The following is a 14,187-nucleotide window of genomic DNA, read 5'->3' as shown; positions in this document are numbered from 1 at the left end:
CGCGGAAATGGAGCCCAGAGTTTGTATTTCCCCCTGGTGCTGGCCCGCGGCTCCGTGACAAGAGCCCTGCACCCGCGTGGGGACGTGGACGGGCGCACGTCGGCGGCAGCCCTGTCCCCTCCGGAAGATGCTGAGCCCACGAAACCCGCCGTCCCCTGGAGCTCGGCTCAGGCGTGACCGGACTGCTCCGCACGGCCGGGAGCTGCCGAGGCGAAGCGGCGCGACGGGGCACAGCGGGACCGGGGTGCCATCGCCGTTCCCTGATTTCCCACCGGCAGAGCTCGAGGGTCGCTCAGCCACAGCCCACCGAGCTGTGGGCAGGGGGCTGCTGGGACCCCCCCATCCCAGTTTGGAGGGCAGAGGAGGTCTCGCCCGTGGGGTGCCGTGGTGGGAACCGCCGTCCTCAGCCGCACCAGCTCCGGGGTTCAGGGGACCCTCCCTCCCCTGGCCCCCCGGGACAGGGGTGCAGCCAGGGCTGGGGGGTGGGCTCTTTGTGGGGGGAGCTGAGCCCCTCCCGGGGTTGTTCCGGGAGGTTTGCAGTGGGGAGAGGGACGAACGGTGCCGACATGCTGGGGCTCGTCCCCGGCTGCCCCCCGCTCCCCCCGCCAGGCCCTGCGCGGGGCGGCCGGAGGAAGTGACGACAGCTCGCTGCCGCGCGGCTCGGCCTCGCGTCCCAGCCCTCCTCTTCCTCCCTCCCGCAGCTCTCGCCGGGGCTGCCCTCCCAGCAGGCAGAACCCCCTGCCCCAGAGATGGGGGGCTGCAGAGGGGCTCAGGGGACCCCCGTTCCTCCAGGGTGGGGGTGGCACACGGCAGGAGGCCGCGGGGGGTGCGACGTCCGCCATGGCCCCACGCTGCGAAGGGTGGCTGGGCCTCCCCGTCTGGGGTTTTTACAAGTCCTGTGGTCCTTGGGGTGATTTTTTTGCTGTAAATCCCGGGTTTTTGGAGTCCCTACACTGCGGAGCTTGGGGGTGGGAGAAAACACACCAAGTCTCTGTTGTTATTTTAATGGAAAAAAATTGTCTCTGAAAACTCTGGGGGTTTAGGAAACTCCTTTCTGCGTCTTCCAGCCCTTCCCCAGGGCTGGGGGGGGGGGGGGGGGGCAGCACCCCGGCAGTGGGTGCTGTGCAGGTGGGATGCTCCCTGTCAGCCCTGCCAGCAGGCAGGGGCTGGGCCAGCTCAGGCGCTCGCTGGGGTGCTCCGAGGGACTCCGGGTGCTCCGAGGGGCTCCAGGGTCTCTGAGGGGCTCCAGTAGCTCTGAGGGTCCTGGGAGGCTCCAAGGGGCTTGGGCTGCTCTGAGGGGCCATGCACAATCTGTTGGGCTCGGGATGCTCCGAGGAATCCAGGGTGCTCCAAGGAACTTGGGGTGTTCAGAGGGCCCCGGGATGCTCTAAGGGGTCCAGGGCTTCCCGATGGGCTCAGGATGCTCTGCGGTGCTCAGGATGCTCCGACGATTCTGGGGTGCTCCAAAGTCCTGGGATCCTTTGAGGATCCCGGGATGCTCTGCCGACCCTGGGATGCTCCAAGGCCCCAGGGTGCTCTGAGGATCCTGGGATGCTCCAAGGCCCTGGGGTGCTCCAAGGATCTCGGGATGCTCCAAGGCTCTGGGATGCTTTGAGGATCCCAGGATGCTCCAAGGACCCCGGGGATGCTCCAAGGCTCCGGGTTGCTTTGGGGATCCCGGGATGCTCTGCTGACCCCTGGATGCTCCAAGGCCTCAGGATGCTCCAAGGATCCCGGGATGCTCCAAGGCCCCCGGGGATGCTCCAAGGCTCTGGAATGCTTTGAGGATCCCAGAATGCTCTGCCAACCCCGGGGTGCTCCAAGACCCCTGGGATGCTCTGAGGATCCCAGGATGCTCTGCTGATCCCGGGATGCTCCAAGGCCCCCGGGATGCTCCAAGGCTCCAGAATGCTTTGAGGATCCCGGAATGCTCTGCTGATCCTGAGGTGCTCCAAGACCCCCAGGATGCTCTGATGATCTCGGGATGCTCCAAGGTCCTGGGATGCTCTGAGCCCCCCGGGATGCTCTGCCGACCCTGGGATGCTCCAAGACCCCCGGAGCGCTCCGAAGACCCCCGGGACGCTCCAGCCTCCCGCAGGCCCCGGGGTGCGGAGCGCTCCCGCTGCCGGCACCGGAGGGGGCTGCGAAAACACCCGGGAGAACCGGCCGGGGGGGTGTGGGAGGCACCGGGCCGGGCTAACGCAAACCCGCGCAGCCCCCGCCCCCCCTTCCGCACCGCTCCTCCCCCCCCCCCCGCAGCTCTCGCGACAGCTCCGCGCAGAAAATGGCCCCGCGGCCCCGCCGCTGCTGAGCCGCAGCCCCGGTACGGGGGGGGGGGGGGCGCGGACCGGGGGGGGGACCGGGACCAGCGGGAAGGGGGCGCGGAACCGGGGGGGCACCAGTGGGGGGGGGGGGGGGCGGCCCCGGGGGCAGTGGCGGTACCGGCGGGGGTAGCGGGGTTTTGCGGGGAGCCGGGACGTGCACCGGGGGCTGGGGAGGTGGGGGGGCTCCGGGGAAAGCCCCCCTGCCTGCCCGCGGGGCTGCTGCCCACGGGGGGCTGCAGCTGACCGGGGCCACTAGCCGGGGGCGGGGCAGCCGTGGCTGTGTCACTGCCCGCAGGGGCTGGCAGCCGTGGCTGTGTTACCCGGGGGGGGGCTACCAGCCACGGAAACCACTCGCCATGGGGCTGCTGCCCATGGGGGGGGGCTGCCAGCCATGGGGGGGGGCTGCCAGCCATGGGGTTGCCGGCTGTGGGGCTAGGAGCCGTGGGGGGTTACCCGGGGGGGGCTACCAGCCACAGAAACCACTCGCCATGGGGCTGCTGCCCATGGGGGGGGGCTGCCAGCCATGGGGGCTGCCGGCTGTGGGGCTCGTAGCGCAGGGCCGGCTCGCCACGGGAGCCGCTAGCCCCCCGTCCTCGCAGAGGTGGGCGGCCCGTGGGAGCCCCCGGCCCCGCTTCGTCGCCCCGAGCACCCCGGGGCTGCGCCCACCGGGGTCTCCCCGCGCTCTCCCCATCTTCCCGCACTGGTGGGAGCCGCTTGGTTGCTGTGGGGCTGGGGGCTGTGGCTGTGAGGGGGCTCTGGGCCGTGGGGTGAGCTTGACCGGGGCCGCCAGCTTAGGGGTCAGCGTTATCCGGGCTGGGGGACAAGGTCCGTCCTCCCCAGGTGGCTCCTGAAGGTGAAGAGGGGTTTTTTTCCCAGCTGAAGAGCTGATGTAGCCTGGTGGGTCGGCCAGCCGCGGGCAAGCAGGTGAAGGTGGGCACCAGGATGGTGCGAGGACGTGGGGAAACGGCAGCACGGCTCTTCTGGGTCGCCAATAGCCTGGGGTGAGCCAAGGGGGCTGGCAGGGACCCCCGCACTGCCCAGGAAAGCTGAACACTGTTTCCCCAGGAACCACAGCGGGGTCTTGGCCGAGCTGCCCCTGCGCCCGCCATGGGGACAGGGCTCAGCGCTCATCCCCTTGATGCCCAGCCGGGCTCGGGGTGGGCTCCGCGGGGCTCTCTGGGCAGATTTTCCGAGTTGGGAAGCAGGCAACCTGCCCTCGGAGCGAGGCAGATGGGTAAAACATCGAGGCAGCGGCTTTGCTCCAGCCCGAGTTGGGATGAGGGCACCCAAGCTGCGCTGGGCATCGCGAAGCCCACGGCTGCGAGGCAGCGGGTGACAGAGACGCCCGGAGCATCTTCCCCCCCTGCTCCCCTGCTCTTGCAGGGCTCCCCATGACGTCTGAAGGCAGCGGGAGGATTTACGACGTGGATTTTAATTGACAACACGCGTTTCGACCCCGTGAGCGGCGGCCGGGGCGGCCGGGGGCTCGCTGTGCTGGCGGGGGCCGAGCTGCTGTCGCAGCCCGGGTTTCCTCCCTCCGCGCCGCTCGGCGCTCGCCGGCCGCGCGATCACATGAGCCCCTCGTTGGGAGCCTTTGTCTCTCATCGCCGCCGCCGAGGAGCTGCGTTGCAGGAAGCCTCTTCCACCTCTGGCTGCAGATCATACGGAAAATGCTCAAACAGGATTATTTCTCCCATTTATCTTCCCGGGGCGGGTTTGTATAAGTCTTCTGTGCTTGGCGATATGTGTAAAGCCCCTGGTTCGTTTGAGGGGGATGAGCTGTATTAATTATTAATGGAAGCAGCGCTGGAGGTTGCTCGGGGTGAGCGGTGGGTGCCAGCCCTCCTGCTCAGCCCCGTCGCTGTCAGCCCCCCAAAAGGATTTTTCCGGGGTCGCCGTTCACCGCGGGGTGCGGAGCGAGGGAGTTGGGTGCCGGCGGGTTTTCAGAGAGACCGAACCTGTGGCAGGGACACCCTGCAGACAGCGATGCCGAATTTGCGGAGGCTCCGGGATTCGGGTGTCCAGGGCAGGGTTTGCGGCGGTGCTGGGACTGTCACATCACCGGTCACCGCATCGGTCACTGGGGATGGGAATGGTGGCAGCTGAGCAGCACCTGGGTTGGAGCAGTGTCCTCAGGGTTGCGGAACGGGGGATCCCGGAGAATGAGAAGTGTTGGGACACCATCCCTTGGGAGGTGACAAAGGACAGCCAGATGATACAGTGCCACCGGCTCCCCAAAAACTCAGGCCTGGGCTGAGCACGTGGCGATGCCGCAGTGCTGCCGTCACGTCCGCTGCTGAAAGCGCGCCCGCGTTGGGCAGCTCCGGGGGGACGTCGGTCCTGCGCCCGCGTCCAGCTCCCTGCCCTCACCAGACCTACCCGAGAGGCGTTTATCCTAGCTTTCCCGGAGAAAAATCAGCTTAAAACACATCTCAGGCGTACTGCCCGCTACCGGGAAATGGAGAGCGGCATCAGACAGCGCATCCGAGAGGGAGAGGAGGGAGGTTTCGGCACGAGCTGTAACATCCGAAGGCTCTGCTGGGTTTGACCCTGGAGCGCCGGGAGCCAACAGCCCTGCTGCGATGCTGCCGAGGAAGAATTTCCTGGTTTCTTGAAAAATGGACTTGAAAAAAATTGCCTGTGCTCCTGCTGAGCTCTCGGTGCAGCGGGGGTCCGGCTCCTTGGCAGCCTTGCCTGGAGGCTGTCGGACGGAGACCGTCGGTCCCGGGGCACCGTCAGCCGCGCTGGGGACCGGCGGGGGCATCGGGGGTTGATCCCCAGTCGGGGTTTCCAGCGGGGACCAGGGGACGGTTCGCTGCGGCCTCGAGCATTCGCACTGCTGGTGAATGCTCCGGCAGCACCGAAGCCCCGCCGCTGCAGGGACGGCCACCGAAACGCGGCAGTGCCACACGGACGCGGCACCAGGAGACGCTTTCCCCCCCTTTCCTGTGATTTTTTTTTTTTTCCCCAGCAAAACTGCTTTTCCCCCACCTGATAAAGCCAAGCTCCAGCAAAGCTGCCGCGAACTTTCTGCGTGGTGTTCACCCCGCCCCAGCCATCCCTCTGCGCGCGGACCGAGCCAGCCAGCCCCTCCAGCCAGGGCTGCATTCCCCCTCCCGGGACACGCTCGGCCCCCGGCTCGCGGGCTGAGCCCCCCACAGCCGGTCGCATCCTGCAGCGCTGGCAGAAGCCGCCAAGCTGGGAAAACAACGACAAAAACAAAAAACCAGGCAACCCCGAAACAAAGCCGCAAGCCTGGGGGCAGCCGCAGGAATAATCCCACGTGGATTTCCCCCCCCATGCTCCGATTTTTTGCCCGCCGGGCTGCGATCCCAGCGCTGCCGGTTGCTGCAGGAGCAGGCGCTGAGCCCGCCTTTGCCGGGGTGCGTGGCCGGCTGGGAGCCGGGGCGGACTGGACAAACTGGGAAAACGCCGCTCGAGCAGATGCGAGCGGGCAGGGCCGGTGAGGCCGGGCGGGGACGGGTGGACGGATGCGGCCGATCCCCAGCGACGGTGCTGGGAGTCGCTGAGCTCTTGGGGAACCATGAACCCTCTCGCCAACTACAGATGTACGTGTTGGAGCCACTCCACAGCCCCAGTGCTGATTTACCATCATCATCATCATCACCACCATCATCATTATTATTGTTGTTTTTATTATTATTATTATTTTCTTTTTAACTTTGACCTTAAGACACTAATGAGAAACCTCCCAAAGTGAGGGACTTACTGGATGCTTCTTGCTGGGACCTGGTGTTGGCTTTTGCATGTTGAAGCCTCGCGCCGAGGCTCCGTGAGGCCAAGCCAATTTAATTTTGGGGAACATGTGATGTGCAGGAGCCGTCCCCACGCGCCCATCGGCTGGGCATCGGGCCCTGCTGCCGACGCTCCCGGTCGTGCAGTGGGACCCGCTGCTCCTCTTGGCGGGGAAACCCTCCGAAGCTGCGGGGTGGGGGGGGCTGGGGGAGCACCCGGCGAGACCCCCGGCCTGGCCGGGAGCGGGAGAGGCCGGAGCAGCTGCTGCAGTCCCTGCTTCGGCAGCGCTGGGGCCCCGGGGAGGGGGGTCCCGTGGTTTTGGGGGGGGGTTTGACCGTAGATGCTGTGCGCTGGACCTTACCCCGGCGCGGGGGTGGGGCGATGCGTGGGGTGGGCTGCACCGGCTGGCAACTGGGGGGGACCTTTCGGGGGGAGTTTGTGGACCATCCCTGGGCTGGGAAAAGTGGGAAGGGACGATGACGGCTCTGGCTTCAAAGCCCGGCGGCTGCTCCTCTTGGGGGGGCCATGCACGAAGCACCCCCCTCGCAGAGATGTGGCAAAGCCCCTGTTATACCGGGACCTCCTGCCAGCTTGGCCTGGGAGGTCCCCGGGCGGGACGGTCGGTCCGGCAGCCACGGGGCACCGAGGAGGAGGAGGAGGAGGAGGAGGAGGAGGCAGTCAGCATCGCCCCGTGCCAGGCTTTAACCTCTCGCCCTTGCGCTCGGTGCAGCATCACCGGGAGCAGACGCTGTCGCCGGCGCGCGCCTCGCCCCGCACCCACCACCGGCCCCGCCATGAAGACGGAGAAGGACGAGGCTGCACCCACCGTCTCCCCGGGGGGCAAATACGCCGGAGAGGGGGCAGGTGAGTGCCTTGTGCCCCGGGGAGGTTGGCAAGAGGGGTCGGGGCGGGCTGAGAGGGGGAGAAGCCGTTGCTCTGGTTGCTGTGAGGTCCCCTTGGCTGACTCCCACCGCAGAGGGGTGGCGGGGGGCACCCCGAGGGTCTGCGCGGGGGTGCACGCGGCGTCACCCAGCGCGTTCAGCACCCCACTGCGCTTTGCCTTCGTACCAGGAGCTTTTTCTAGAGCAAAGAACCTCCCATCTAACCACCCCGCAGGGCTCCTGCCCCTCTGGCCCCTTCCAAGCCAGACCCCCCCCCAACTGCCGGCACCCCCACTGTAAAGGGGAGGAGGGAGGGCAAAGAGGGGTTCACAGAACCTGGGGATGTGGCACTTCGGGTCGTGGGTTGGCAGGCGTGGTGGCGTTGGGTTGACGGTTGGACTTGACGGTCTCAGAGGTCTTTCCCGACCTGAAGGATGCTGTGAGGGACGCGGTGTGGGCAGGGGCTGAGGGTGGCTGCTGCCTGCACTGCCCGCTCTGCCCGACGGCCTCTCCCCGGCAGGTTGCAGCGAAGCGGCTCTGCCCGGCGCCCCGATGCCGGTGGTGGGGAGCGGAGGGACCCCAGCCCAGGACCTGCGGCCGCTGAAGCGCAGACCTGTCCCAGGTGAGCTGAGCCCCGGCCCTGCCCCGGGGAGGTGACGGCCACGGCCGGGGCAGGGACGATGCCAACCGATCCGTCTCCTTCCAGGAAAACACTACCAGTGCTCAAGCTACGGCTGCAAACTGGCCTTCCCCAGCATGCAGGAGCTGATGGACCACCTCAGGGTCCACTACAGACCCACGCAGTCCCTCGAGGGTAAGGCTGGGACACCCTGCGTCGCTTCAGGGTGGCCCTTTTTCCACCGGGAGGTTGCGAAGCGGGGCGTGAAGCTGAGCTGGTGGCTGTTCCTCTGGGACGTGCTGCCCAGCGCCGGGCGGGAGCGGGGAGAGCGTGGGAGGTGCTGGAGCTCCACTGGTGGGGTCTTGCTGCCGGGCTGGTGCTGAATCTCTGCCCTATTTCTTTGCTCAGGCAAAACCTTCCAGTGCCCCACACTGGGCTGCGCAGAGACCTTCCCCAGCATGCAGGACCTCATGGCCCACATGAAGGTGCACTACAAGCCAAACCGCTACTTCAAGTGAGTCCCGCTGCTCCCCGTCCCCATCCCGCGCCGCCATCTCATTCATTCAGCATGACCTGGACAGGCTGAAGAGTTGGGCAGAGAGGAACCTGATGAGGTTCAACAAGGGCAAGGGCAGGGTCCTGCACCTGGGGAGGAACAACCCCAGGCACCAGTACAGGCTGGGGCGGCCCTGCTGGAGAGCAGCTCTGCGGAGAGGGACCTGGGTGTGCTGGGGGATGACAGGGTGACCAGGAGCCAGCAGCGTGCCCTGGCTGCCAAGAAGGCCGATGGGATCCTGGGGTGCATCACGAGGAGTGTGGCCAGCAGGTCAGAGAGGTTCTCCTCCCCCTCTGCTCTGCCCTGGTGAGGCCCCATCTGCAGTGCTGTGTCCAGTGCTGGGCTCCCCAGTTCAAGAAAGATGAGGAGCTACTGGAGGGAGTCCAGCGCAGGGCTACGAGGATGATGAGGGGACTGGAGCATCTCTCCTACGAGGAGAGGCTGAGGGAGCTGGGCTTGTTCAGCCTGGAGAAGAGAAGGCTGAGAGGGGACCTTAGAAATGCCTCTAAATATCTGCAGGGTGGGGGTCAGGAGGACGGGGCCAGACTCTGTTCAGTGGTGCCCAACGACAGGACAAGCGGCAACGGGCACAAACTGGAGCAGAGGAAGCTCCAGCTGAACCCGAGGAAGAACTTCTTCCCTCTGAGGGTGACGGAGCCCTGGCCCAGGCTGCCCAGGGAGGCTGTGGAGTCTCCTTCTCTGGAGATATTCCAGCCCCGCCTGGCCGCGGTGCTGTGCAGCCTGCTCTGGGTGACCCTGCTTGGGCAGGGGGTTGGGCTGGGGGACCCACAGAGGGCCCTGCCAACCCCCACCATTCTGTGATTCTGTGATCTCCCTGCAGACCCCCCCATCTCGGCAGCAGACCCCAGGGCTGAGGTGCGGGGGGGTGGGGGGCGATGCCGTGGGGAGCGGTACCCGTGTGCTGATGGCCTCCTCGGTGGCTTCGCAGGTGTGAGAACTGCATGCTGCGCTTCCGGACACATCGCTCCCTCTTCAAGCACCTGCACGTCTGCTCTGACAGTGCCAGCAGCCCCGCGCCGCCCCCCAAAGCCGAAAAGCCCCTCCTGCCCACTACCTCCGCCCCGGAGAAGGAGCCCCCGGCCAAGCCACCCGAGGGGCTGCCCAAAGTCCCCAGCGTTATCCGTCCCCCGGAGAAAGAAGCCATCCTCCCCGGCGCGGACACTGTCCCGGCGGCCCCCGCCGCGGTCCCCACCAGCCTCGCCGAGCTGCCCGGCTCGCTGCCGCTGGTCTCGCCGGCCCCCCACCCCTTCCCGCTGCTGGAGCCCAGCCTTTTCGGGTCGTCGTCCTTGACTCGGTTCTCGGGGCCGTCCCCCTCCTCGGTGCCGGGGCCGTTCCTGTCCTACGTGCCCCCTTCGCCCTACGGCTTGCCCCAGCCCCCGGCGCAGCATCGCCTCCGGCCCTACGCGCCGGGCCACGGCCCCCCCGTCTCCAACGCCGTCTGGAAGAAAAGCCAAGGTGAGCGCACGGGGCCGTTCGGGCAAACCTTCTTCTGCTCCCGCCTTGACCAGCAGCTCCCGAGGAGGACCCGCCATCGGCCAGCCGAGGATCCCCGTCCTTCCGGCCCCATGTGGGGCCACGCCGGACCCCCCCCCCAGCCCCATCCCACCCCCACCCCCCTCGCTCCATCCCACCCCGAGGGATGCTCAATTGGAGAAAGCACCGGCAACCACCAAAACAAAAAAAAAACCACCAAGCCTCCAAATTTTCCCAGCCCTGCTGCTCCCCGGCGTGCTGGGGGTGCGAGGCGGGGGGCCGGGCCAGGCCTGCCCCCCCACGTCCCCCCCTCCCCAGGGAGGGGAAGACCTAATGCTTGTCTTGCCCCTCGATTCCCTCCGCAGGTGTGAGTGTCAGCCCACTCCTCCCATGCTTTGGCTCAGGAGTGACTCCAGGTTAGTTTGGTACCTACTGGTTGGGGGCTGCTTTCTGTCACTGGGGAGGGGGGGACAGTGGTGGGTGGCGGGGGGGGGGCCATAGGGGATGGAAGAGGCTCCATGGGGTGCCATGATGCTCCCCGGAGAGCAGAGGGGGAGGGCAGGCTCCCTCGTTTTCGGGGGCTGCGTGGAGAGGGGACGCTGCCCAGGTAGGCTCGGAGGTGGGGGAGTCGCCGGCTGCACCCCTGGGAACCGCTGAGCCTGGTTCCTCCGGTGCCCGTGGGCAGAAGCAGCAGGAGAAGGAGCTGCAGCAGCGGCTTGGGCTCGAGCCCCTCCCCCCCCCCAGACACCCCGAGACCGGGCTGGAAACTGCTGCCCTGTGCTCTGTGGGGGTGCAGAGAGGCGACAGGCAAAGGGAGGTCGGGGCTGGGGGGCACAGTCTCGCTCCCTGCTCCCAGATTTGGGGATCCCCCCGTGGGGAGGGGTCCTGTGTGCATGTGGGGCTCAGAGCCGGGGGGGCTCCTGCCCCCATAGCACCGGCCGATGCGAGCCCCACAGCACCCAGCACGACGCAGCTGGCACCCGGGGCCAGCGGCCCTGCACCCTGCGCTGCCGCTTCGCCTGGCTCCAGCTGGTGGGGAGGTCCCGGGCGCAGCCGGGGGTGGGCGAGCGCTGTGCTTCCCTCCTCGCCCCGTCCTTGCAGGGCACCCCTCCAACAGCCGCATCGTGTGGGAGCACACGCGGGGCCGCTACACCTGCATGCAGTGCCCTTACTCCGCGGCGTCGCGGGAGGAGATGACCCTGCACATCGAGGACCACCGCAAGAACCCCCCGCCGCCCGGGCGCCTGGACGCAGAGATGGGTACGGTCCCGGGGTGGGGGGTGGCGGGAGGGACCCCCACTGCCGGGATGCTCGTGGGGAAGGGGCTCAAACTGCCCCGTGCTGGCAACGCGTACCCCACTCCCGCTGCCCTTTTGGGGGGGGGGGGAACACTGGCTGCTGGGTGGGCACTGGGCTCGAGCTCCTGGCTCCCCAGCGATGGGGAGGAGACCCCTGGGAGGGGTCTGTGCGTGTACCCCCAGCTGGGTGCCAGCCCCTGAGCAGCCTCCCACAGGACCTAGGGTGCGAGGGGCTCGGCCGGGGTGCTGACGGCTCTCTTCCCTCTCCCTCCAGATTTCGGGGTGGGCATCGCCTCCTTCCACGCCAAGCTGACGCCGGAGATGGAGAACTCCCTCTACTCCCCGCTCTGATGGCCCTGGCTCCCGTGGGACTGCTCCTGCGCCTCCCCAGCGCTCCCCTCCGGCCGGGCAGGGGGGCACCGCACAGCCCCCTCCCACCGTGCCAGGACAGGGACCCCCTGCCCGGGAACCGGGAGCATCCCCCAGCATGGGGGGGGCACAGCGGGGGCTGGGGGTTTTTTTCCTCTTGAATTTCTACCCTCCCCTCTCGGAAACTCGAAGCCCCCCGAACCCCCACGGCTCCCTCTCCTAAAGGTTCCGTTGCTTCGGCTCCGGGGGTGCCGGGGGAGCCCCGTAGGTTGCTCAGGAGTTCGCGGACTCAAAATAATAAATGGGAATTGTACAGGAGCGGCAGCCGGGCGAGCCTCTGTCGGTCCCCGCGGCGCTGGGGGAGCGGGGCTGCCCCTGAGAATGCCCCCCCCCCCCCCCAAGGGAGGGGGCAGATGGGGGGATGTGAACACGTCCCAAACCATGAAGGGCTCCTGGGGAGCGGAGCTGGAGCCTCTGCCAGCTGCACCCCAGCACCCAGGTTGGGCACCCGAGCCAGTGCAGGACCTCAGCCCCCTGCTCCAGCACCCAGCTGGCTTCGGTACCCGGCCATTGCCCCCACCCCACCCCAGCCAGGGGGGCCAGGACGCTGCTCAGCACCAGGCAGCGAGGGGAGAACAGGGCCCCAGCTCCACCCCAATGGCTCCAACAGCCCTGGGGGGGCTGCACGACACACACACCACCACCCCCCACCCCCCACCCCCCCCGTGGGAGCCAAGCAGCCGCACCTTCCCACCCAGGGCTCCCCAGGCCCCACTGCACCCGCGCGGGTGCCGGCCCCATCCCAGCAAGGTGAAAAGTTTGCTGCAAACGGGTTTGAGCGAAGGCATGTCGCTGCGTGCCGCTGCCCACGCTGCCTCGCCGGCCGGGTGCCAGCAAGGGACGGAAGCGCCGGAGCACCCCAGAGCTGGGTGCTGCAGCCAGCACCCCACTGTGCTGACCCTGGAGTTGGGTGCTGCCGCCGGCACCCCGTTTCTCCACACCCTGGAGTTAGGTGCTGCTGCTGGCACCTCACTGCTCTGCTGCTGCCAGCCCCGGGAGGGGACACAAACCCCAGGGGAGCTCCCACCCCAGCTCAGCCCTGGAGCTGCCCCTTTCCCGGTTTCATTCACCCCAGAACACAGGTCCGGGGGGGGGGGGGGGGGGGGGGTCCACTCTCCCATCTCCCCTCCCTAGCCCACCGCTGGCAGCCCCAGTGGGTGCGCCAAGCAGGGGGGCACAGAGCAGAGCCCCAGCACCCGCAGCTCTGCCCCGTGACGGGGGGGGGCAGGAGGGGCTGGGGGACCCATGCCTTCCACCTGCATGGGTGAGCAGCACCCAGGACCACCACCATCGACCCCCACCTGCGCCTCTGTCTTGGGCAGCCTGGCCACGATGCCTTCACCAACCGGGGGGGGGGGGAGGGGGCGGGGGGGGGGGGGGGGGGGGGGGGGGGAGTGTCATTGGCCCCGGACAAGGATGGCGAGAAACTGGGTGAACTGGAGAGCCAGCTGGATGGACAAACCAGGCCGGACAGACAGAGCTGCAGCTCCAGCGCTGCTGTCTCCATCCATGGGGCTCCCGGCTGCATTGGGGTGGCCCCACAGTTGCCCATGTGGGTGGGAAGGGGCGGGGGGGGGGGGGGGGGGGGGGCTGTATTTGAAAGGGGGCGGGCCTCACCCATATGCAGTAGGGTGGGGGGGGATGCCCAGGCAGCAGCGGGATACAGCAGCTCCCAAGCTGGCAGTGAGGAGTGGGGCTGGGAGCGGCCACAGCACTGCTCTGTCTCCGGCTCGGGGGTCACGCAGGGCCTGGGGCTGACCCCCACCCAGCACAGACCCCCCCCCCCCTCCACCTTTGCCACAGGCCCCGAGCAGGGGGCCAGACACGCTGAAGCGAGAACCCGAGCTGAAGCCCTTGACTGCTGAGACCTGACGGAGCAGCAGCTCGTCACAGAGCCCGAGCAGGACCACGCAGCCCCAGCAAGGCGAGGGACCCCCGCCAGCTCCCGGCGAGGGGGGAGCACCGTGGCATCGGGCACAGCTCAGAACCCCCCCCCCCAACAGCCAGGCACAGGCAGCTGCCCTGAGCCCCCCCAGCTCCTCCCTGCCTTGTGCTCGTACCCCAGCACCCAGCTTCCCCCTCCGGGGCAGAACGCGGGTGCCCACCCTAACACCCAGGAGCAGGACCCCTCCCCAGCCTCTCCGCGACCCTGGGAGCACGGCTGCGGCCGCCTCCGAAGGCAGAGCGATCATGTTGGGACTAAGGGGGGTCTGTGCCTCCCCACCACACACCAGAGCCCCCGCTCCGTCCCCATCCTCACCCCACCAGCAGCCCTGAGCTCCCAGATCAGCCCCCGAGCTGAGCTGCGCTTACCGAGCATCCCCCCAGCTGGGGCTCAGCGCCAAACTGGGCCATGCTGGGGGACAGGACGCTCACCGCTCCAAGAACTGCCCCGAGCCTTCCAGCCCGCGTTCCCGCAGGCTGGCTGCAGCTCGGAGCTTCCTAGAGCAGAGGCAGCGAAGACAAGGTTCAGTGCAATGGATTTTTAAAAACTGAAGTCTTTATTAAAAGTTTTATCCAAATTTTGTAACAAAAGATACAAAAGGGCTGGAGATCCTTATTTCTGGGACTAGTCTGACCAATCAAAACCTGACAGTTACTAGGCTAATATAAAATCCATACAATCTGCTAAAAATGCAGGGAAAAATTAGAAGTAACTGCTGCTCTGAAATTTCTTTTAAAAATTCCTTTAACATTTATAAGTTACTCAGTTTGCATTTTACAGGACTAGTTCTTCTCCGAATGGTCACAGCTACTGTACAACGCGAGAGACAACAGCAAGAACAAAGCAACAGAACCTCGGATGTGCTGCAACACACACCACTCCTCC

The 14,187-nt window shown here is 67.2% G+C and overlaps 1 protein-coding gene across 2 annotated transcripts; it reads left to right on the top strand.

Annotated features, from left to right (window-relative positions):
* Positions 1 to 2,260: 2,260 nt before the first annotated feature.
* On the top strand, positions 2,261 to 11,609 carry LOC142364532 (zinc finger protein 414-like). 2 transcript variants are annotated; one of them, XM_075444174.1, is made up of 9 exons: positions 2,261 to 2,323; positions 6,811 to 6,944; positions 7,482 to 7,583; positions 7,668 to 7,775; positions 7,989 to 8,094; positions 9,086 to 9,612; positions 9,996 to 10,046; positions 10,732 to 10,890; positions 11,203 to 11,609. In XM_075444174.1, exons 2-9 carry the CDS (start codon positions 6,875 to 6,877, stop codon positions 11,277 to 11,279), a joined length of 1,200 nt encoding a protein of 399 aa, XP_075300289.1. In that variant the 5' UTR covers positions 2,261 to 2,323; positions 6,811 to 6,874; the 3' UTR covers positions 11,280 to 11,609. The 2 variants fall into 2 exon arrangements, with proteins under 2 accessions (XP_075300289.1, XP_075300290.1); XM_075444175.1 differs by lacking the exon at positions 9,996 to 10,046.
* Positions 11,610 to 14,187: the final 2,578 nt, after the last annotated feature.

Source organism: Opisthocomus hoazin, chromosome 27, assembly GCF_030867145.1.
Source record: "Opisthocomus hoazin isolate bOpiHoa1 chromosome 27, bOpiHoa1.hap1, whole genome shotgun sequence".
Classification (NCBI taxonomy): Eukaryota; Metazoa; Chordata; class Aves; order Opisthocomiformes; family Opisthocomidae; genus Opisthocomus; species Opisthocomus hoazin.
Note: the sequence above shows the minus strand (reverse complement) of the source record. Positions and strands in the feature narration are given on the sequence as shown.